Source organism: Tenrec ecaudatus, chromosome 3, assembly GCF_050624435.1.
Source record: "Tenrec ecaudatus isolate mTenEca1 chromosome 3, mTenEca1.hap1, whole genome shotgun sequence".
NCBI classification, from domain to species: Eukaryota; Metazoa; Chordata; class Mammalia; order Afrosoricida; family Tenrecidae; genus Tenrec; species Tenrec ecaudatus.
Window position 1 is genome coordinate 219886917 of NC_134532.1, and position 24223 is coordinate 219911139.

At 51.6% G+C, this 24223-nt stretch overlaps 1 protein-coding gene across 1 annotated transcript in view; it reads right to left on the reverse strand.

Moving 5' to 3' along the window:
• Positions 1-12019: 12019 nt before the first annotated feature.
• Positions 12020-24223, reverse strand: part of HTRA3 (HtrA serine peptidase 3) — a 36775-nt gene continuing 24571 nt past the window's right edge. Inside the window, exons 7-9 of the mRNA XM_075544649.1 lie at positions 21048-21096; positions 19271-19366; positions 12020-12748 (exon numbers count right to left, since the gene is read on the reverse strand). Coding sequence (XP_075400764.1) covers positions 12583-12748; positions 19271-19366; positions 21048-21096 — 311 coding nt within the window. The 3' untranslated portion in view covers positions 12020-12582. The remainder of the gene's footprint in view (positions 12749-19270; positions 19367-21047; positions 21097-24223) is intronic.

The window sequence follows — 24223 nt, forward strand, 5'->3', positions numbered from 1 at the left end:
AGAGGGGCTTGTCTGGTCTGGTCCTTTCGGAGGAAAACTTGGGAGAGAGATCCTTGCGTGACCCTGAGCAGTCTCTGCCAGGCCGTATGGTCAAAGGAATCCTATGGGTGCCACGTAAAACCTGAAGCTTCTTTTAACTCTCATTAAATACACTTGAATCATGAGCCCGGCTCCAGCGTGAATTCTTTCTCGTGTGGAGCCAAGGATCGAAGCTGAAATTTAGCCCAGGAGAGAGAGACCTTACAAAAGAGCTTTAGATACAAGAGCAGTTGAATGTTGAGAAAACATTCCGGCCCAGTCCAGATCAAGCCCATAAATCCAATATCAGCCCATATGTCTGATACCAATCCACAAAGTCCTCTTCAGACTTACGCAACACATGCAAAATGCAAAATGCAGGAAGATCACCTTGTTATGCTCATTACATAATGTGAGTCTGGGCCATAATCACTGACTGCCTGCTTGAGATCTTTTAGCAACTTAAAAGGACTGGCGCTGTGAATTCCTTGTGGGTGTTTCCCGGTAAGGCTGTCTGCAAACAACTCCAACAGGATAAGACATTCTACATTCTAAATCTTCTCCTGCAATCCCTTTTTCTACCCTTGAAAGTGAAGGTGTTTTCCTATACTTTGCCTCTTGCTTCTATTCTCTGAGCTGGTCTTCTCAACCAGTACATCTTGAAGCTCCACTTTCTGAACTTCATCTTCTGTATGAGCTCTCCTAATTTGCATTTCTTTGGCGCAAATCTCTGTACATCCAGCACTGGTTTGGTCAATTATTTTACAATCTCTAGTCTTTCTTACACTAAATTCCAGCAGGGGAGAGGCTTTTACTATGATGTCCCCTCCTGACTCGGGCTTAGTTTTTTCAGCTCTGCCTAAAATCTTCTCATTTGCCTGATACCCATTCTGCCCACCCCTAGCCAGATTTAATTTTGGGCATCTCAGAGGCTTCTCACTACTCTGCTAGTTTTGTTCCTTTGCTTCCCCTACCTTTGAAAGCAAGGGAGCTTCCTGGGATAGTTGAATAGCCTCACTTTGGATTTTGGAATTTGCTTCCTTTAGTTTAAACCTTCAGAGGCTGCAGTTCCCTGAGGACATACAGGCTTTGGCCAGGAGGTACCCTTTAGAATCGGAGGCCTTGCCTAACAACACAATCCCTGTATCTTCAGTTTTTCTAAAGTCTCATAGCCTAAATCATGCTCATTCACAGACACTTTAGCTTGTTTTTCTAAATTTGAGTAAACACAAAACTTCTCACTACACTGATAATCTTCTTTCTCTACCTCCTGCAAAGACCATCTTAACTAGAAACCACAGAGATCATGTCTCCATAGGGATTTTCTCCCCATCTCTGTGTGCTTTCTGTAAATTTACAATGACTTCCTCCCAGCTCTCTAGATTGAAAATTCCTTCCTCTGGGAACCATGGATTATACCTTTTTCCTACTTTTAGAACACATTGCATCTTTTTCTTCATTACTTTTACATCCTGTCTTTTCAGTAAGTAGATGAGCATAGTACCATATGGTTCAGATTTACTTTTACCTTGCCCCATTGTTCTCTTTAAAATACTCATTCTCTATGTCCACTGCTCATCTGCCAATCCCCACACCGGATCCTCACTTCACACAATTTTCTGATTCACTCTACATTCCGGTGGGGCTGTACAATTGTTACCTGGGGTATAACTCAAAAGAGTTTTTTTCATACTGCCACACGATGGACGCCATTTGTGGGGCAAAGACCAGCCCCTCACAACTAATAACAGGTTCAATAAGTGCAATTGTCTGGTTAATGCTCCTAGAGAGCATGAGAAATAAAAGAGATTGAAATAATGGTGTCAGATACATTTCATGGTAGCATGCATACCCCAGCCCCGCTTGGTGGTCCACATGGAGCGAGGGGGAGGGGAGGAAGACAAGGGGAAAGGGAGAAGGGTGGGAGAGGAGAGGGGGAACCAATGAGAAGCCAAGAGGGATCGTTATTGCTAACCCAGGCCTATATTATCTTTGGGGGGAGTGCAAGCCCCCTTGCCTGGTCTTGGCACAAGGGACTCCATTTTGAGTTCAGCACCTCCACCTTAGCTCTCAGAACTCACTCCTCGCTGTCCTCCCCTCCCCTCACTGAAAACCACAAGTTCTGAGAACCAAACATCCCCAGAGCCAGGATGTTCTTTGAAGATATGGTCACTCCACCCATCCCTGACATATCAATAAGATTAACGACCTTCTCCCTTCTGAAGCCCCTGTGTGCGCAGATCCTCCCCAGCTTTGATCCTCTCCAGCTGTGCCTGCCAGCAGGGAGTGTAAAAACGCAGCCAGAACTCCCCACTGCACGGTTCCAATAGCTCAATACCCCGAGTTGCTGAACCCGCCCGCAAGCTTCTCAATAAAGCCTGCTTCTAAAACTTTCCCAATTGGATCTTTGGTTCTGTTTTGCGCCCCCAATAAACCTTACACCCCTAATTACAGGTAAAGACATACATCACAGGAAGGGGTTGCAGTATAGGTTATAGAGCAATGAGAGGGGGACAATCTAGGGACAGACATGCAATAGGAAGAGAAGGGATTGGGAGTATAGATGTGACAAGAAGGACAGATCCTAGATTCAGGAGGGCAGCCTAACTTTGGGTGTCGCTGAGCTGGTTTGATCTGTTCTCTGGTTTTCCATAGAAACCATTATCAGTAGGGTATAAACCCCACCTACAGGGACCAAATTGATGACCACAAGCTTTTCAGGAGAAGTAGCCCATTGTCCTTAACAGCAGGGAGCGGGCCCTACCTATGGTGGGACCTGACAGTAGTCTGGCAACTGACTGCCTTCAGGGAGGTAACTTGACAATCATTTACCATTAGCTGCAAGCAGCGTCCTAAGTCTCACATATATTCGGAGGAGAAGACTTGGGAGAAATCTTTCTGTTTCCAACACAGGGGACCCTCACAAAAACACTTCCTGTCACATTTATGGGGCTCAAAGTCTGGGTCCAGGGCGGCAGCCCTCAGGGAAGGTGTTCTCTCTCTGTGTCTCTGTATCTCTGGACTCTGGAGGAAGGTCTAGGGCATCAGCTCTCCTCTGGGTCTAGCAGGTTCTCAGCGCAAGGCCCCTAGGCCCCAAGGAGCCCCACTGCCCTAGCTCCCCTTCCTTGATGGTGGTCAGCCCTTCTCTCTGAGTGGGCTTCCTTCTCCTTCTGAATTGGTGAGACCAACCCCAAGGAAATGCCCCTGACACTGAATCAGGGTGGAGCTATGATTAATGATGCTGTATGAATAATTAATGATCTGATTAATTATCCTTCACAACTGATTGGCTGATGCCATCAGATCTCATCTGGTGATGACCTCCTTCCACAGCCGCACAGCCCCTCAGAATCAGGACTCAGTACAGTGCACACGTGTTCTGGGGACAAAACTCAGTCCATGATGCTGCCATGGGGACAGTCCACAGTCCAGGACTGGTCACTCTGAGAAGCAACGGGCCTCACAAAGCAGCTGCCTCACCACAGGTCAGCCCTGTAGCCCTCGGGTCAGCACATGCTCTGGGCACATGTGTGTGGTGTGTGCTCACGTGTGCTGTGCGTACAGTCTTGTGTGTCTGAATACATTCTTCAGCACTCTTCTGTGCTGTGTGCAGACTGGTGTGTGGTTTGCATGTGCCCATGTGTGCTGTCACAGTGGGTGTGTGTTCAGTGTGTGTACTTGTATGTGCTCACATGAAGGGCCATGTGCAGGCAAGAGGCCCTGTGTGGTCCTCGGCTGTGCTGTTGTTGGCCATTGGCCCCACCCCCAGCCTGCCTCTTCCCAGGACACCCATCTCTGCCCACTGGACCCTGAGCTACAGCTCTTGGAGGGAGTAGGGAGGGGCTCAGATGGGACCATGCTGCTGCCACCAGCCTGGCCCACACACATCTCCTGGTGAGCCTGGCCCTGCCTGGGGACCGGCTCACCTAGCGGGCCCGATGCTGGTTCCCTGTGACCAGGAGCAAGTGGATCTCGGTGCCTGTCTCTGAGAAATGGGCATTTGGATCAGGGCCTGCAGGACCCTTTCTGAATCTGTGCTTGCATATTCCATGACCTCCTGGGAAGTCACCTAGCCTGGGCCTTCAGAGGGGGCCAAGTGAAGCACTGGCTGACAGTCCAGCTGCCAGGTGGTTCCTGACCATGGCCTGGAGGGCACTCACTTGTCCACTGAGCATAGGCTGGCTAGGGTGGATGCAGGACTGAGTGCTCCCCAGATGGTCAAGAAGTGATGGAGGCCGCAGGAGCACAGAGGGGCCCTGGCTGTGGAGTCTGTGCCCCACTTACTCCTTCAGTCATTCCTCCATTTGCTCACTCCCTTCATTCATTCCTTCACTAATTCCTTCCGTTCTTCACTCCATTCATTCTGTTCATGTAAAAGTTAAACTGAGGAACAGGGAGGAAGACAGAAATAACTGACAGGACGAGGGAGAGCAGAAACAGACAGCGCTTTATTAGTGGGGGGAGCTCCCGGACGAGGTTCGTGACCTAGGCCAACAGGTCAGGGAAGTCGTGCTCAGCAGCTGAGGGCGTGGGTTTTTAAAGGGGTGAGGAGGAATGTATGGCAATTAAGGCAGTTAGCATATGGGGCCTGGAAACCGCAAGAATTGCTTGTGGACTCCTTGGGGATTTCTTCGAACTGGGAACATATGTTTTCACTGGTTATCTTATCTGGCATCATCCGCTGCTGACCTTTGGGATGTTCAGGGAAGCAGGTGCTGGGCAAACAGGGCTACCTAACCTGGCCCACACATTCTAAACTTCTTAATAATGGTAATGGGTGGTGTTCTGTCTTAACTACTTCCTGCTGAGATAGGGCGAAGAAGGGAGTGATTAAGAGTTGGAAAGTTCAGGCCCAGGTCGGTAGGCAGTGGACTGTAAGAGTAAAGAAGCTGATTGAAGGCCAGGTTGGAGATATCTTTCATTCGTTCCTGCAAAAATTTAAACACACACAGAGCTAAATGTAATAGTAGACAGATTATTATCAGAGGTCTTATGAGGTCATGACAGGACTTTGAAACCACAAGGAAGGGCTGGTGGTGCCCCACTGACGTTTTCTGATTTCATTGGCCATGTTGGGGAGTGCTTTAACATTTTATTTAACTACTTTCAACTTATTGGTATAGTGTGCATGCCTTTTTGTTAGCCGTTAACAGATTTGATGCCTGACCGTTTTGAAGAGTTACCTGTGCCAGGAATGTTAAGTCATTGCTGCAAGGAGGTGAGAGACTTTGAGGTGGAGTTTATGACCAGCGTGGGTTGTTTGTTAAAGTTCTGTGTTTGGAGTACGCAGTGCCCTAATGGGTGAGCGTGCAGATGTGGGCATGTGGAAGCATGAACGCAAGTGAGCAAGTTTTCACCAAGGAGTGTGAGTGGGATTAACAGTCTGCAAACTCCATGCAGAGAAAAGTCATCCTCATTCTGATTTGTGAAGTAACAGATTAGCTGTGGTTAGGCATTGGACAGTGACAAGGAGGGGATGGGAGAGGCTGATTTGAATTAGTTAGGCTGCAGGGCACCTTGTCTGCTCTGTCACTTCCCCGTGTTCCTGGGGAGCTATCAGGTTGATGTCCGTCACATTTCTCACACTGTCATCTTTCTTACCAGGAACACATTCACTTCTTTCTCATCCCCTTCTCGGCAAACAGCTTTCAAATTTCTTCACATTCTGGCACAGCCAGGCATTCTATATATAAGAAGTTATCCAACTCTTTTTCTGATTATTTGCAACTTACCCTGACCTGCTGAAACTTACTGCTTCCATCTAGACTTAAACATTCACTGAAATGAAAATTGTATTCACTAAGGGGTCAGCAAAGGGTTGAAGGTCTGTTGGGAGTCGCTTCTGCTGCATTGCATACAGGCCGCTGTGACCACTCTCGGGGGGTTAGTTATAAGGGAGGAATTGGGGGCCTAATGTCAAGTATTTGTTCACTCAAAGTCAGTGGTCAGAGTTTCTTTATGACTTCGTGTTTATGCAGAGTTAAACTCTGAGTGGTGGGGGTGGGGCTTGGCCTTAAACAGATAGCAGCGGAATGAAATAAGTGTGCTTTGAGGGAGAGAGAAGTTAAGGGTGTTTGGCTGTGTCTGCTTTAGAACTGTTTTAGGAGGGGCTGCAGGTACAGGAAAGGAACACTGACATGCCGGGTTAAGGGGGATTGTGCAAAGGTAAAGTGGAGGGGGAAATGTGGGACAAAAGAGTATAGGGGTCGGGAGCTACCAGGTGTATGGGGATAACAGCTTCACTAATGAGGCACAGGTCCTGGACCAAGCGGTCAGTACCATTTGGTTTCTTCCTGGTAAGACTGGAGTGTTGCGGGGAGAGTGGGTGCAAGCAATGAGGTTGCTAGAAAGGAGGCGTTGTGTGATGGGTTAACATCAGGAGGCAACAGGGTCTGTAGGGCCAGTTCTTCCAGGTCGGTGAAAGAAGGGGAAGGAGCAGAGGTGCTGTGAGACCCAAAGTAAGGTGTAAGGAGGTTCCTGATTCATTTTAAATCTCTCTTCCCAACAGAGGGACTAGGCACCGAAGGTATTATATGGCAGGAATGAGTAAAGGGCCAGGACACCGGGGGCAGATAGGCTTCCATCAATCTCCATGACCGAGATTGAGGAAGGACTGCCTCTCCCTGAAAGTGAGGGCAGGTCAGGAAAGAGAGCGTCCGTGTAAGAAGGAAATTTACTCACCCGATACCTTGAGCAATACCTCAGGCTCAGCAAGGTGATGGGGAGTCCAGTTAGGGTTTTTCAGACTTTGGCCAATCCCAGCAGGGCCAATGGTGGGTCAGGAATTGGAAGGACAACCCCCACCCACCGTGGAGATGCAAAGGGCCTGTCGCTTTTTCAAGGACAGTAGAACTTCCAGTGTACACTTTGACCACATGCCAGGCAGGGTTTGGTTGAAGGTTTAGGCCTGGGGCACTCCCATGACCAGTGCCCTTCTCCACATTTGAAGCAGGCACCAAGTGCTGGTCATTGTTCCCATACACACTTGCCCCACGCTGCCCTTTGGGGCCACGCGGGATCACAGGTCACAGGGCTGCTACTAAGGCTTGGGTTTAAAAATTTACCTTTTGCCGAAATGAGGCTTCATGGGCTGACTCTGTCTGCTCCTCACGGCTGTTAAAAACCTTAAATGCCATATTCGCTAAATCTCGGACCGGGGCTTGAGGGCCTTTCTTCCGCTGTTTTAAGCTTTTAATGTAAAGTATCAGTTAAGCAGCTTTAAAAGGTGGCTGGACTCTCATCAGGCTTTTGAGTAACCTTAAGATTATTAAAATTGATGCCTATATGGGAAATGGCCTGAAGCCAAGTCCGGACACACTGAAGCATTTTATCACAGCAGGCAAGCCTGTCCCTACTTGCTTGATTGTTCATTTGATAACTCTAACTAGGTTTTTGTCTGGGAACTGCCTAGACCAGGGTCGGTCAAATCAACCTGGTTGGGGTGCTGCTGAACAGTGAGAAAAATATATTCCCTCTTATCTGCAGTTACGGTGGAGGAAAGGATGACAGAAATATCATGCCAGGACAAAGCATAAGCTTGAGTTAAATATCGAAACTCCTTAATGTAGGTGGTGGGATCATTATAAAGGAGCCTAAACGCTTTTCAATCTGAGATAAATCAGTGAGAGAGAAGGGAGCATGAACCGGACCCCTCTCTCAGTCCCGGCCACTTCCCGGAGTGGACAGAGGAGAGGTTGTGTGCTTGCTAAGTGGCAGGCGAGTGCAGACTCGGGGGTTCCTCCAGTGAGGCGGGTAGATCAGGAGAAGAGGACATGGGGGCTCCGGGTGTGGCCAGAATAGGGAGAGGGGTGAGTAGGAGGGGAGACAAGGTGCTCAGGCAGGTCTGAAAAGGTAGACACCAGAGGGGGGTGCAGAAGCAGGAGGAGAGGAGGCATTTTCTTTAGTCAAGAGGACTTGGGAGGGGAGCAGGAAATACAGAGAAAGGGAAGGGAGTACAGAGAAAAGGCGGCCTGGACATACAGAATCTCAGACTAATTGTTGAGATTTCAGAGGATATTAAAATAAAAAGTATGGCAGGCAATTAAAGCTGTTATTTGCTGGAGCTTTCTGACCCCTCCCTCCTGCTGGTCTCAGGGCAGCGACCATAGCTCAGACTTCAGGGGAGCTGGGATTTATTTGCATGTCACTTCCCTCTCAGAGGCTGCAGGTGTTGGCTCAGAGGAGGCTGACCAGAGAGGGAGTGGGGAAGGGGAGGGAGAGAGAGAGACTCCAGGGAGCTGGAAGGGTCTGGCTCCAGGGAAGGGATGGGTGTCGGAGGCATAGTTGCCTCAGCCTTTGGGAGTTGAGGGGGTAACAGGGGAGGTGATGGTGAGGGGTACTCAGAATATAGAGGAAGCCTTACTGGGGGCGCAGATAAGGAGTCAGGGGTTCTGGAGAAAGACAGAATGGGAGTACTATCAGGGGCCTGATTAAGAGAGTGTTTGGCTAAGAGACCTTGAGCAGGGTGACAGGTTACTAGTAGAGAGGGACAGGAGCGAAAAAAGTAAAAGACCTGAACATATGGGACTTCTGATTGTGAGTTTGTGGACAAAAATTGTTGAGGTTGCAGGGAACGTTAAAATCGAAAGTGCTATCTTCTGGCTTGTCAACTCATTGCCCAATTGGAATTGAGGCCAAACTTGGTTATAGAAAAAGACCAGGCATTTAGGGCGGCGATCAGGAGCCAACCCCAATTCAGTAAGGTTGGCAGTAGGCACCCCAAAGGACTGTCCTTAGGGGGTTGGGACTGCAGGGGGTGTCTCAAACTGCAGGGGGTACAGACAGAGGAGAAGGGCATCCCCTGGTCCCCATTCACACCCGTCAGTCAGGAGGTGGCCCGGTAACCCTGAGAGCCATCCCGGTCAGAGCTAGGGGCCCAGTGGGAGAGTCCTGGACTCTCTGGAACAGGGAGGCTCCCTGGCGCAGGCCTGAGGCTTTAACTGGCAGACAGGGACCTCGGATCAGAGAGACACAATGGAAGCCAAGGAGGGGGAGGGGGGCCTGGCTTTATGGCTGGTAAAATTGGAGGTTTGTCAGGCCTTTGTTCAGCATGAGAGTTAGAGGAAGCAGAACATTTTAGAGAAAGCATACAGAACTGCAAACACAAAACACACAAACAGGTAGAAGAGGCTCAGACACACCGTCTGCGTTCCAGTCAGGCCAGAAGGTGCAGTGACTGCTAGCCCTAGTTCTAGGAGACCTGTGATCAGCAGGAATCCCAGGAGGTAAACACAGAGACAAAAGGCTGGAGGCCACATGAGAGAAGACAGACACAGAGAGAAGATGGACATGAGAAACTGACCTTATCGTCGCACCCCTTTCGGGGAAAGGCAGTTATTTCCAGCTCCTCTTAATACTAGGCTTTCAGAATAAACCCCTGCAGCGGCGCCAGGTTCAGCCTCCTAGCATGCTTGCTTTACAGGGCTTTCAGCTAGTTAGCCTCCCGCAGACCCTATGTTCCTGTATGAGTCTGCTGATCCTCGGTGTCCAGAGCGACAAACGAGACAAACAAGACAGAACACAAAGAGATACTGACCAGAAGTCACTCGTTCAGACAGGCACCAGAGGTTCGAGAGAAGAGGAGGGGTGGGCTGCATCCCAGCCGAAGCAGGGCGGGCACGACCTGGAGCCAGTGTCCCTACCTCTTGCGGGTTTCAGAACCAAATGTAAAGGTGAAACTGAGGTACAGGGAGACAGACAGGCATAATTGACAGGATAAGGGAGAGCAGAAATAGAAATAGCTTTATTAGGGCGGGTGGGGTCTCCCGGACGAGGTTCCGTGACCTAGGCCACCAGGTCAAGGAAGTCGTGCTCAGCAGCTGAGGGCGTGGGTTTTTAAAGGGGTGAGGAGGAATGTATGGCAATTAAGGCAGTTAGCATATGGGGCCTGGAAACCGCAAGAATTGCTTGTGGACTCCTTGGGGATTTCTTCGAACCAGTAACATCTGGTTTCACTGGTTATCTTATCTGGCGTCATCCACTGCTGACCTTTGGGATGTGCAGGGAACACGTGCAGGGCCTGGACCTGCTTCAGCTTAGTGAAAACAGGGCTGCCTAACCTGGCCCAAACAGTTCCCTCATTCATTCACTCCATTCATTCATTTCTTCACTAACTCATTCATTCATTCCCTCCATTCATTCTGTTCACTAATTCACTCACTGTATTCCTTCACTCACTCCATTCATTCATTCTTTCACTCCATTCATTCATGCCTTTATTCACTCACCTACTCTTTCACTCTATCCATTCACTCCATTCACTCATTCCTTTTCTCCCTCACCTACTCCTTCAGTCCTTCATTTCTTCACTCACTCCCCCACTCAGCAAACATGCTCAGGGGGCCTCCCGTCACAGATCCAAGGAGCAGCCGCCACTGCACAGGAGCTGTGACCGGTGCTCAGAGACCCAGGTAGTGGGGAGGTGGGGAGGGAGGAGTCTGCAGAACAGGAGGAAGCCAGGCTAAGGCTCGGGAGGTTGTGGAGACCTGCTCTCTGTGGGAGCTGGAGTGCACCAGCTCCTGCAGGGAGCCTGGCAGGCAGGGAAGGAGGGGCAGGGCGCCCTAGCAGCCTGTTTTCAGTGCCACAGCCCAGCTGGCCCGGCTGCCTTCTGCAGGGCTGGGTGGAGGCCTGGCTCAGGAGCAGATCCTGATAGCTCATTAGCACTCTGTTTGCGATGGGGTGAGTGTCTGGGGCTGGTGTGCAGGGAGCTGCCTCCCTAGCTGTGAGGTTGCATCAGGGCTGAGGGTTACTGGCAGCTCCTCAGGCTTGATTTTCACTGAGCACAGCTGGGGGAGCAGCCAGGGGCCAGCTGTCTGATAGGAAGCCATCAGAGCCACAGTTGAGGAGGTAGAGCCCTTGAACCTGACTAGTTCACTTGCTAAGGACCCCAGCATCAGCTGAGAGCGGGGGGGGGGCGGGGGGGGAGAGCAGGAAGCAGGCCCAGCCTCCCACTTTAGAGCTGGTGGGTCCTGCTGCAGAAGACCCACATGCCACACACACCCCTCAGGCTCCTTCCCACAACTGCTCCTCTGCAGGTGCCCTCCCACTCGGTCTTGCCCCCACACACCCCTCTCCCCATCCTATTCCCCCACTACTTCTTCCCCACCCCCTGGGGCCCTCCCCCATGACACTCCCACTCCATCCCCTCTTCTCCTCAACCCTCAATGCCTCTGTGGTTTCCCCAGACACGTTCCTGCCTCTCAGGGCCCCTGAGCACCCCACCCCTTACACCTTAATTCTTGGTGAGGGCCCAAGGGGGGCGGGGGGGGGCTCCAGGAGAAACCAGAGGACCCACCTGGCCCATACAGCCAGATGGGGGAGCTGTGAGCAGGGGCTGGGTGTGTGGTCCCCAAGGCAGATGGGGCTGGGCTCAGGTCACCGTGCCCTCATCAGGCAGTTCACTGACCTTTCCTGGACCAGGGTCCCCAGGACTCCCCGGTGACCCCCCTCCGCAGCCCCTTTACACCCATCATGGCCTGGCCAAAGTCCCTCAGGGCTCCTGAGAGCGCCATCTTGGGGCTCATGTACTTGGCCATCTGAGGGCACCCAGGCTCAGCCATGGCCCAGCCCCATAGTGAAGGCAGGTGGCCGTGGCCACACCCTTCCTGCCCGCCCCCCTGCCCAACTTGGTGCCCAGGAGGCCAGCAGTCTTGGGCTCCCTCCTCTCTCTCATGTCTCCAGCAACTATCTTTCACCTCTCTCTGCCTCGGTTTCCCTGTGGCTGGGCAGGCTGCAGTGAGGGGAAACAGGGCAGAGGGGGCAGCTCCATTCTCCAACCAGAAGCCCAAGTTAGCCCATTATTTCCCTGACCACTAGGAGATGGTGCCGTGTCCTGCGGCCACCCGCTGGTCCCAACTGGCTGGGTTCCATCCCACACAGTCCTGGACTACATCCCCTCCCTAGGGCCACCTGCGGGCTTGGGCCCCCCGTGTGGGTCCCCAGCACTGGCGGCTGGGTGATGCTGATTTTCATGCAGTAGAGGGACGCAGGGCTCAGACAACTGTGGCAATGTGACTTTACAGAGGAGCTCACAAGACGTATGACACACACCACCCCCTGAGGGCCACAGGTCCCCTGCTGGGGGAGGGGCTCCAGGAGAAGCATCAGCATAGTGGGAGGTGGGAGCCGGCTCCATCCTCACAGGGCCCCCTCCCCAGAGGCCCCTCATCTGGCACAGTGGAGCTGAGAACAGGACAAGTGGATGTCCTGTGTCCACGATGCTATCCCACACAGAGGCACCAGGCCCAGGAGGGGGTGGGGGGTACTGACTCCCAGGGCAGGAAGGTGTGCAGGCAGCAGGCCTCTCAGGAGGAGGCCACCAGGTGTGTGGCGGGGACAGGGAGAGCTAAGCCTCTCAGGAGGGAACCTGGGACCCACCACCTGGGTTGGTCACTCCAAGGGTTGTCCGTCTTGTGGCCTCATGGCACAGGGAGAGGGAGTCCAGCCCCTGAGGCTCACATTGGAGCTTGGCCAGGACTGGCCTCTGGCCTCAGGGGCAGCTGTGGTCTGCTGAGGACCTGTGAGGTCCTTGGTCCAGTATGCATCCTGGTCCCGGCGTGGCAGTCCTCAGGGGACAACCTCGGGCATGATGCTGAAGAGGATGTCATCATTGCCCCGGCGGACCTCCAACAGGAGTGGGGACTCAGTCAGCACTGCCTCCTGCAGCTCGCTCGAGTCCCCCAGCGCACGCCCATTGACCTTGACGATGAGGTCACCATCTTGGAGGCCGACTCTGCCAACAGGAGGGGGGACAGAGGTCATCCGGGGCTCTGGATGCAATTTCAGGACCAGCCCCCTCAAACTGAACCCGGAAGTGAGCACCCAAATACCCCAAGCTGCTGATGAAGAACAGGGACCGTGGCCCTCAGTGTGGGTGACAGGGCAGTGTCTGGGAGACCCAGCCCCTCACTACGGGCCCCGCAGGAAACCCTGAGACATGGAGAGAGGACAGCATCGTCCAGGTCCTCGTCCTGCGTGACTGTGCACCTTGTGTTCACGGAGCTGCCGTCGGGTGATCAGCCAGCACGTCGTATGGGATGACCCCGATGCCCAGACCTCTTACAGGGTCAAAGAGTCAGGCTGTTCCTGTGGAGAGTACGGTGCCCCTGAGCCACCTCTCCTGTTACATGCATGCCTGGGAAGGAGGGGTCATGGATAAGGAGGACAAGAAGGAATCGATGCCCTGGCCTGTGGAGCTGGTGAGGATTGGTGAAAGTCTCCTGGACGGCCCAAAGGACAAGTCCATCTGCCCTGGAAGAAGGATGACCAGAGTGCTCCTGAAAGGCTAGTTTGGAGAGACTTCTGACAGACTGTGGATGTGTGGTCAGGAGAGACTGGTCCTTGGAAAAGGACATCGTGCTGGGTAGAGTGGAGGGGCAGAGGACAAGAGGAATGCCCTCGACGAGATGGTCGGACACCATGGCTACCACCATGGGCTCAGGCACAGGAACCATGGTGAGGCTGGCACAGGACCAGGTGGTGTTTCGTTCTGTTGGGCATTCGGGGCTGTGAGTCAGCACCGAAGCCAGGGCCTCTAACAATGGCAGCAGCAACAAAACCATCCAGGAGCCTCTGTGTCCTGACTGCAGTATCTCAGACCACCATTCAAGCCTGTTGCTGGGATCCACCCATGTTAGGGTGGCCCTGGAGTGGGAGGAGAGCTGTCGTGCCCCACGGGGACCCAGCGGCTGGATGGGCTTCGTCCACCCACCTTTTGGCTGGCAGCTGGGCGCTGAGCCATTCGCAGAACCCAGGACTCTTGAGTGATCTCACACTGGAAGCAACCTGGCGCCCAGCATAGTGGCCAAGCTCGTTCCCAGAGGGTCCCTCCAGGCCTCAGAGGGGCTGTGCGCACCACCTGCCTGGAGCTCATCCAGCAGTGCCACTTTGGGCCAGTGGCCTGGCCCTTGTTGCCTCAGTGTCCCCATCTGCAGCCACATGCACCTGGCAGAGGCCAGGTGGAGAGTCCACATGGCTGCCATGGCTGAGGGTCTCAGTGCCAGAGGGCAGAGCTGCTGGGCCATTCTCACAGTGAAGGTGGGCAGGAGAGCTCTGTGGTGCATGGTGGGCACCAGCTGGGGTGTGTGTGCATTGTTTCCTCAGCATACCTCACTGGGGTTAGCTCCCATGCACAGCCCTGTCAACTGGTTACTCTGTATTGTCGGTGTACTGAGCTGTGGTTGCACTGTAGCATCAGCATGAAGAACTGTGGTTACTTTGCATGACCAGAGTGCTGAAATGTGGATACTTTGTACATGCATGCAGGCACACCCTGAGCCCTGCAGTTGTGTAACTGGTTACTTTGTACTGTCGGTGCACTGAGCTGTGGTTACGTTGTATCATCATCACCCACAGAAATGTTGTTGTCAGGTGCTATTGAGTTGGTTTGGATCCAGTGACACACACCCCCGCCCCATGCACAACAGAAGGAAACATTGGCCAGTCCTGCACCGTCCTCGCAATGGTTCATGTGCCTGAGCCCACTGATGCAGCCACTGTGTCCGTCCATCTCGTACAGGACCTTCCCCTCTCTCACCGCCCCACCACTTGACCAAGCACGAGGTCCTCTCCAGGGACTGGTCTCTCCCGACAACACGGCCACAGTATGTGAGATGAAATCTCATCATCCTTGTCTCTAAGGAGCACTCTGGCTGTACTTTTTCCAAGACAGATCTGTTAGTCCTTTTGTCAGTTCATGGTCTTTCAATATTCTTCTCCAACACCATGATTCACATGCATCTGCTCTTCTATGATCTTCCTTATTCAATGTCCAACTCTCACATGCACATGAGGTGATGGAGAATCAGAGTCAGCGTCAGGCACACCTTAGTCCTCAAGGAACATCCTTGCTCTTCAGACCTCTAAAGAACATCAGGTTTACCCAACACAACACGTCTTTTGATCTCTTGACTGCTGCTTCCAGGAGCAATGTTTGTGGTCCAAGCAAACCCATCCTCGACAACTTCAATGTTGTCTCCATTTATTATGATGTGACCTACAGTCCCTGTTGGAAGGGTTCTCCTCTTCCTTCCATTGAGTGGTAATTTACGCCAAAGGCTGCAACCTTTGATCTTTATCAGCAACTGCTTCCAGTATTCCTCACTTTCAGGAAGCAAGGTTGGGTGATCTGCAAATCACAGGCTATCAACAAGCCTTCCACAAATCCTGATGCCACATTCTTCTTCATGTAAGCCAGCTTCCCTGATGACTTGCCTGGCATACAGACTGAATATGTTGTGGAAAGAATACAACCCTGAAGCACAGCTTTTTTTATTTTAAACCATGCAATATTCCCCTTTTCTTTCTCTTTTAAAATCATTTTATTGGGGCTCGTACAACTCTTATCACAATCCATCCATCCATCTATTGTGTCAAGCACATTTGTACATTTGTTACTGTCATCAGTCTCAAAATATTTGCTTTCTACTTAAGTCCTTGGTATCAGCTCCTCATTTCTCCCCTTCCTCCCAGCCCCCATGAACCCTTGATAATTTATAAATTATTATTATTTTTTCATTACTTACACTGACTGATGTCTCCCTTCATCCAATTTTCTGTTGACCATCCCCCAGGGAGGGGGTTATTGTAGATCATTGTGATCTGTTCCCCCTCGCTCCCCCCACCTTCCCTCCACCCTCCTGGTATCGCTACTCTCAATATTGGTCCTAAGGTTTTATCTGTCCTGGATTCCCCACGATTCCAGCTCTTATCTGTACTCATGTACATCCTCTGGTCTAGCCGGATTTGTGAGGTAGGATTTGTGAGGTAGAACTGGGGTCATGATAGTAGGGGGGGGGGGAGAAGCATTTAGGAACTAGAGGAATGTTGTATGTTTCATCATTGCTACAAGGCACCCTGACTGGCTTGTCTCCTCCACACGACCCTTCTTTAAGGGGATGTCCAGTTTTCTACAGATGGGCTTTGGGTCTCTGTTCCACAATGATATGATTTTTTTGTTCTTTGATGACTGATACCTGATCCTATCAACACCTCGTGATCACACAGGCTGGTGTGCTTCTTCCACGTGAGCTTTGTTGCTTAGATGGCCGCTTGTTTATCTTCAAGTCTTTAAGATCCCAGATGCTATATCTTTTGATAGCTGGGCACCTTCAGCTTTCTTCACCACATTTACTTATGTACTAGCTTTTTCTTCAGCAATCGTGTTGGGAAGGTGAGCATCATGGAATGCCAGTTTAATAGAACAAAGTGTTCTTCTATTGGGGGAGTACATGAGTAGAGGACCAATGTCCATTTGCTACCTTAATACTAAACTTATAAATATATGCACATAGATCTATTTCCCCATTATCATATATCAATATATTTACATATGTACATGCCTGTATTTGGATCTCTATAAATGCCCTTTGCCTCCTCGTTCTTTCCTCTATTTCCTTTTACTTTCCTCTTGTCCCACTATCATGTTCAGCTTTCCTTTGGGTTTCAGTAATTCCTCTCGGTTACTTTGCCCTTGATCAAGCCCTACCAGGCCTCCTATACCCTCCTCACCATTGATTTTGGATCATTTGTTCCCTTGTCCCTGGGTTTGTTAACATCCATTTCCTTTCCCCTACCTGCCCCTCTCCCATTCACCCCCTCCGCCCTGTACCATTGATCCTGTTGTTTCTTCATCCAGATTGTTTATTCCGCCTATCTTATCTAGATAGACCTGCAGAAATGATAATATGCACAAAAAACAAGACAGCAAAACAAAGCAACAAGACAAAACAACAACCAAAACCAAAAAAAGAAAGAAAAGCCTGTAAATAGTTCAAGGTCTGTTTGTTGACCTATAGGAGTGTTATCGGTTAAATCTGCTGGGTGCCACGCCCTGGCACCAAAGTCTATTTTTGGCACTCCTCGGGACTTCCTTGCTCCCTCCCTTTGCTGTTCTCTTCCGGGCCCTTAGTGTTTTGCCTCGGTGTGGTGGGATCAGATGGGGGCACAGTTCCTGCACTGTGTCGCCAGTGTTGTCCCCTGTAGGGCTATGGGCCAGTGAGGGATGTTGTGGCTCATGGTGGGGTTGGCCATATGGTCCTCTCTGTGGGCTGGCTGCTCTGAGCAGGAACAATCCCCTTTTCTGTTTGCACGCCTACCTCTTGATCCATGTTCAAGTTCCACATGGACATAGTGAAGTGTTCTAGAATTGACAATCTTCTCGAGTGTCCACACAGTCAAATGCCTTGATCCATCCAACACCAGCAAAGACATCCCTTGTTCTATGTCCTCTTCTGAATTCCACCTGAACCTCTGTCCGTGCACTGCTGCGTTAACAGTTTACCTGCAGGTGGTCTCAGTGGTAACGCTCTATGACCTGAGCCTTCTGTTGAGTCACTTTTCTTTGGAATGGGCACAAATACGGATCTCTCTGAGCCCAATGGCCAGGCAGCCGTTTTCCAAATGTCCTGGCAGAGATGAGTGAGTGCTTCCAGTGCTTCTTCAGCTTTCTGTAATGCCTCAGTGGGTGTTCCATCAATGCCTGGAAACTTGTGTCTGACTAATGGGTCCAGGGCAGCTTGAACTTCTTCCTTCAGCACCGCTGGCTCTTGCTCATATGCTGCCTCCCAGAGTGGTGGACAGCGCCTGGTTCTTTGGGGACAATGATTCTGTGTTCTCTCGATGCTCCGTGCATCACTCAGTGTTCTGCCCATGGAGTCCTTCAGTATTGTGTCTCCTTGAGACCTTTCAGTTTAAGGTCTGCTGACCATGTTCTTCCTTCTTGGTTTTCTCACTTCAGACCTCTGCACACTGCATTATCTTATCTTACTTTATCTTCTCAAGGTTTCCTTTGAAGTTTTCTATTCAGTTCCTTGACTCCATCCTTCCTCCCATTTGCCTTCATTTCTACCACCAAGCCCATATTTTCCAACCACTGTTCCTTCCTCTTCGACTCCAGCGTGTGCATTCCATCACTAGTTTTTATCCAGGGATTGAACTGTGGTTACATTGTAACATTAGAGCAAGTTCCTGAGTCTCTCCTAAATCCACTTTCATCTTTTCTTTCTTTCCTGCCTTTTTAATGACCTTTGGCTTTCTTCATGAGCCATGTTCTCTCTCTCCTTTTTAAAATCATTTTATTATGAGTTTTTACAGATATCATAGCACCCCATAGTTCGATCACATGAAGCACTGTTGTACAATTACTACCACAGTCGGCTTCAAAGCATTTTCTTTCTTCTTGACCTCCTTGACAGGTGTGATGGTCTTGATGTAGACCAACGGCCCATCAGGTCTTCCGTCACCTGTGTTCCAGGTGTCAGATCTGGTCTTGAGATGTTCTCAAAATCCAGGTGAGAGAGGCTCAAGGTCATGTTTTGGCTCTAATGGACTGATCTCCATTTTCTTCAGCTTCACCCTGGACTTGCGTATGAGCAACTGTGCTCTGTCCCACAGGCAGCCCCTGCCTGGTTTCAGCTGCTGATAGTGAGCGTCCCCATCTTCCCTCTCCCCAGATGTCGTCCATTTGATATCTGTGGATTCCCTCTGGAGACATCCTTTTGTATTGTTGAATAAAAGTATATGCTGAGAACAAATTGTTGATCTTGCAAAATCCTACCATGAGATCTCCAGCTTCACCAAGCCCATATTTTCCAATGATTTCCTTCCTCTTCGCCTCTAGCATGTGCATTCTCATCACCAATCATTATTCAGGGATTGAACTGTGGCTTCACTGTATTGTTAGCACTGACCTGTGGTTGCATCATATCACCAGTCACTGAGCTGTGGTTACAATGTATCACTAGTGGCTTGGATCCTGGTTACATTGGGCCATCAGCCTGCTCCTGCCTTCCCTTGGGGATGTAGCAAAAGGTAACATTTCTCCAGCACCTAGCAGGAGCTTAAAGCCAACCATGCTGTCTCTTGCAGACACCACATCTCTGGCCAGAAAGAACAAGCAGGCTGGGTCGCACCATTTTACAGATGGGGAGACTGTGATAACCATAGGTCGGAAGAGACAAGAACTCATGGGCTCCGTCCGGCAGACACGTTATAGCTTTTATCCTTGATCTGCCCACATGCAAAGGAAAGCACACCCTGAAGCCTCCCCTGGGTCCCACGGCCCCATGCCCTTACCTTCCCCCAAAGCTGAAGGTCAACCCCAGTGCTAACCAGCCCAGCCCAGCCCCCTTACCTCCCGCCTCTCCAGGTGCTGTCCCCTCCTCTTCCCTCCAGTCCCCTCTCCTCCTCTCCCTCTCTCTCTTCAGTCTGGCCACCCACTCCCACCTGCCTCCAGTCACCTCTGGGCAGAACCTACCTGTGAGCAGGTGAGTTTGGCAGCACCTCTTGGACATAAATCCCACTGCTGACCTCCGGGAAGTCTGGGTTGCTTGACTTCAGCTCCTCCACCAGGCTGGGGGACAGAGGGGCATGAGGGGCTGCCCCTCCCCCCTCCCGGCCAGACAGGGGCTCTCTCCTCCGTCCTGCCTCTGACCACCCACCCTCACAGACAGTTTGCTTGCAGCATCCCCGCTGGCCTGGGCCTGCGGGCAGCACCCCTGGTTGCTCAGTGCGGAGACTGGGTGGATAGGCAGAAGGATAGGTTGTGCTCAGTGTTTCAGCAAACATGTATTTGTGATAACAGGCCCCCACCGTGGTTAGTCGAGAACAACAAGGGCATTGGTCAGCGTGCCTATGCCAATACACTCCCAGGGTTAGCTCTCTGCTCATTTCCTTGTTCAGCCTGGGGGCGGAGTGGGTTACACATCCAGCTGCTCACTGCAAGGTCAGCAGTTCAAACCCACCAGTGGTTCGGAGGGAGGAAGAGGAGGCTATCTGTGAGTGCAGGGGCGGGCAGGTGGCCCTGAGTTGGATTGACATGGACTCCTCCATGTGCTGTCAGCTGGATGTGCTCCAGGGTCCCTGCCCCGTCGGGACTGCCCTCCCTGCCCACCAGCAGTCATGGCATTTAGGTCGTGCCTCCAGGAGCATGCTCTGCCACTTCCTGCCGCTGCCTTCATGGCCACCGACTGAATGCTCTAGGGCTTTAGCTACAGCGTTGTGAATGGAGAACCGTGACTTTCTTTTTCTTTTTTTTGAGAATGAAGTAACAATGAAAGGCAAAGAGGCAGAAGAATTAAACTTGGCCTCCCATTCCTGACCACTCACGTGGAAAGCCTTGGTGAGGCAGCCCTGTTGCTAGTCTCCGCACAGACTAAGAATTCCAGTATACAGAATTTCTTAGTACAGACTGCATTTCAGCACCTTACAGCCAGATCTACAGTCATTCTGTGGTGGATCTGCTACTCCTCTAAAGAGGTATAGTCTCGATAAACAAAAGAAACATGGGTGAGGGGAGACAGCAGTCAGTGTGAGACATGAAAAAATAATAATTTATCAATTATCAAGGATTCATGAGGGAAGGAGGGAGGAGAAAAATGAGGAGGTGAGACCAAGGGCTCAAGGTAGAAAGAAAATGTTTTGAAAATGATGATGGCAATGAATGTACACATGTGCACGACACAATGGATGGACAGGTGGATGGTGACAGGAGCTAAGAGCCCCCAGTAAAATGACTTGAAAAGAGGAAGGGACGGTCTCTGAAACCCACGTGGACACCATGAGCCCCCGCGCACTTGTTGGCAGCAGGCTTGGTTGTGGGTTCCGGGTTGGCAGTGGGGGAGGAGGGGGGCGCAATGCTGTGAGTTACTGGTTGACACCAGCCCCCGTGATTCCGATTCAGAGGTCCCAGCTAGGGTCAATCCCAACACCTCATCCACAGCGCCTCTAAGGATCTTTTTAAGCTCCCTCCCCCAGCATGAGGTAATTGGTGATAGTGGCCCCCAAGACAAACCCAGAAGGCTTCCTGGAGGAGGGGGTGTCTGGGTGGAGACCTGACGGGGGATCCCCAGACAGACAAGAGGGCCCTGTCCTGGGCCCAGCTGCCAAGCGCATTAGCTCCTCAGAGTAGCTGCAAGCAGCCTGCACAGAGGTCAGTGAAAATAGCCTGATGGGAGGGACTTGGGTATGGGTGGGGCCAGGCTGGGAAGTGGCTGGAGGGGAGCGGCAGTGGGCGGGGCCCTGAAGACACTGACCTGGGAGTGACAGTGCGCATCCGGACGCCTATGAAGCGCTTCTTCCAGTCTGTAAAGACACAGGGCAGGCCTCCGTCAGATGGCCCAGATCTCCAGGGACAGAACCTTCCTGAGCGCTGACTGCAGCTGGTTGCCTCCAGCCCAACAACCCCCCTTCCCACTCCAGCCCAGCACCGTGGTGGGCAGTTGCCCACCACATTATCCTTGGCTGCCCGCTGGCCGTCACCCTCATGGCCAGCTGGGGTGACCGCTTACACCTGTGATCTTACTCTGTGAGTATGACTGAGGCCCCATGATCATCATGTGATTCTGGAGGGGTCACCTACCCCCAGGACCCTGCCTCCTGCCTCAGACCCACCCAGGCCAGCTGGCCTGCCTCCTCCTCAGCCCCCAGCCCCTTCCACTGCAGCCTGGGGAGGGCCAGCTGGGCTGCCCCATCATCCACCCTCCTGTCCTGCTTCCCTGCCTCGTCACTGCCCCTGGAGGCCCACCCCCATGGAGACTAGAGAACCACCAGGAATGAGGGCTGGGTGCCAGCATGGGGATGGTGGAGGCAGGTCCAGAGGGAGGGACATCAGGCAACATCTCCCAGAGTCCGAGTGGGCATTGATGGATGAATAGGAGTTTGCCAGGGGACAGGTGGTGGGGAAGGTACTGCCAGCAGAGGGAGCCTAGCAGGCACAGGGAGCCCCGGGATCTGATGGAGAAGCAGGGACAGGGGCCTGGTGCATGTCAGGATTCTGCACAGCCTGTGGACTACTTGCCCACCCTAGAGATGAAGCAGCTGAAGCTTCAGGAAGTGCAAGGCCTGCAGACTTGGTGGCCATGCTGGCTGGGCTGGAGCCATCAGCCCTTTAGTCAGGGCCCTGAGCAAACTGTCTGCCCCTCCATATCCATCTGTACGACCCACCCCACACTCTACGTACGGTTTCCCAGACTGTACGCTGTGCGCTCGCAGGAGCAGACAGTCTCACCATGCTCTCTGAGTGCTGCCAAGTTTCAACAGTGACCTTGCAGCTGGCAGCTCCCAGCCTCTCCCACGTTGCCCTTGGCAGTCCTACTCTGACCCCACGGTGGTGAAAATGAACCCCAGATGAAGCATGCTCTGTTCCCACCAAACAAGGCTTACACGCAAGGTTCTCACAATCCCCAAACTTCCCTGGGTCCCAGGAAGAGAGCTCAAGCTTATTTACAGGAATTTTAACATATGCAGATCCCAAGAAAGTAAAACTCACCACACCTGGCATATGATGATGATGATGGTGATGATGATGATGATGATGGTGATGATGATGATGATGATGATGATAGCAGTGTGAACCACACTGAGTAGGTAATGAGGTCAAATGAAAATGACCCGGCAAAGACATTTATATGCTCAGGACCAGAAAACAAGTCTCAAGATAAGAGAGAGAGTCAAATAGAATAAAGCTTCTTTGGAGGGTACCTTGGGCGGTGTTAAAGGGGGACTGATATCAAGGAGTTCAAGAAGGAAGAAAATTGTTGGAAACTGATGGTGGTAGCAATTGGACAATACTGGTTGATGTGACTGATGTATGGAATGATATGATATCTGTATTAGCTCCCAATAAAGTGGGTTTTTTTGGGGGTAAAATCATACAAAGGATGTTTTATTAAAAACTGAAATAAATCCACCAATCACTTACAGCACAGTATCTAGAAAGCCCCTAAATATCTGACAGTTTAATAGCAGACTTCTAAAGAACTTATCTTTGGGGGGAAAAAAAAGGAAAGTAGAAGCATTTTGAACTAGACAAGAAGTACAATGTCATAAAACCTGCTGTGGCGTGCAGGTAAAGCAGTCCTCTGAGGAACATTAATAGAACCAACATGTCCATGTTAGAAAGGAAGAATATTCCCAAACCAATGGCCGCTCTGCCTTAAACCCAAGAAAGGAAGGTCGAATGAAGCCCGAGGGCAGCAGATGAAGGAGACAATAAGTGGACGTTCATAAAGTTGGACAACGAAATAGCAGAGGAAGAAAACAAACAGCTGGTCCTTTGGGAGCTGTGGGGTTGACGAGCACTCAGTCACAATGGCCAGGGAGAGACAGGGCAGGCACAGTTCCTAGTACCAGGAAGACTCTTCAGCTACCTTCTCACTTCATCTTGAGAGACCTGACTTTCCCCTAGGATCAGAATCAAGGCAAGGTGGCCCCTCTGGCCACCTCTACTCAATCCTGTATGGGAGGGAGGTCCTAGCCAGGCTAGGAAAGGGCAGTTAGAAAACACGTATGTTTCAAGCTTTTTGTTGTGAATCGGGTGCAGGCTTACAGAGCACATTAGTTCTCCACCCATCAAGTCACACCCACTTGGTTTCTCGCATTGATGGCGAGCCCCACAGTGTAACATCCCTCGTCCTGCTTGGCTTCCTGGTTCCCTTACCCCTCCTTTCCTAACCTCTGACCTCTGTCTGCAAGTCAGTGCCACCCGCCCTCTTGATTTCAGATGGTCATGGCTCTAGGAGCCCAGGCCTCCCAAGTGTCACTGTTCCCTGAACAGCCCTGGCTGTGGTTCAGCTGGAAGCTGAGCCCTGAGGCAAACACCCGCCAGACGCAGAGTGGGAAGGCATTTAGATTTGACAAGGAAACGGTCTTTATTTCCAGCCTCCATCAGTATCGACTTAGGAAACCCGACACCGCCAGACCCGTGAAGTGCATTTGGAAAAGCTGCCAATACGGGATCAGTATACAAACATGACGTTTATTCTGTTTCCGGGTAACAGACAAGCAGACCTTGAAAGGAAATAAGAGAAACGCCACTCGAGGTGGTGCAAGACTGAAAGGTGTGAAGTGTGTGCATCGATGTTCACAACGTCCTTCTCCCCACAGTGATCGACAGCTGCCATGCATATGACTAAGCACGTGCTTGTCAGAATCTACAAGTGGATTCTCGAGTCCAGCCGGCATCCCACAGCCAGAGGAGCTCTGTGAAGAAGAGCAGACTAAGCGGAATTTTCCTCTCTGGTTTCAAGGCCACAGGGGCCCAGCCAGTGGGCTGGAGTCCACGTAACGCCAGTCGACTGGGCAAGCAGACCAGCGTGAGGTCATTCTGTTCTGACCAAGGTGCAGAGGCGACTTGCTGTCGAAAGGGGCCATCTGCGCAGCAGGCTGCCTGTGCTGGTGGGTGGGACACCCGCGGGGAAGCTAGGCTGGA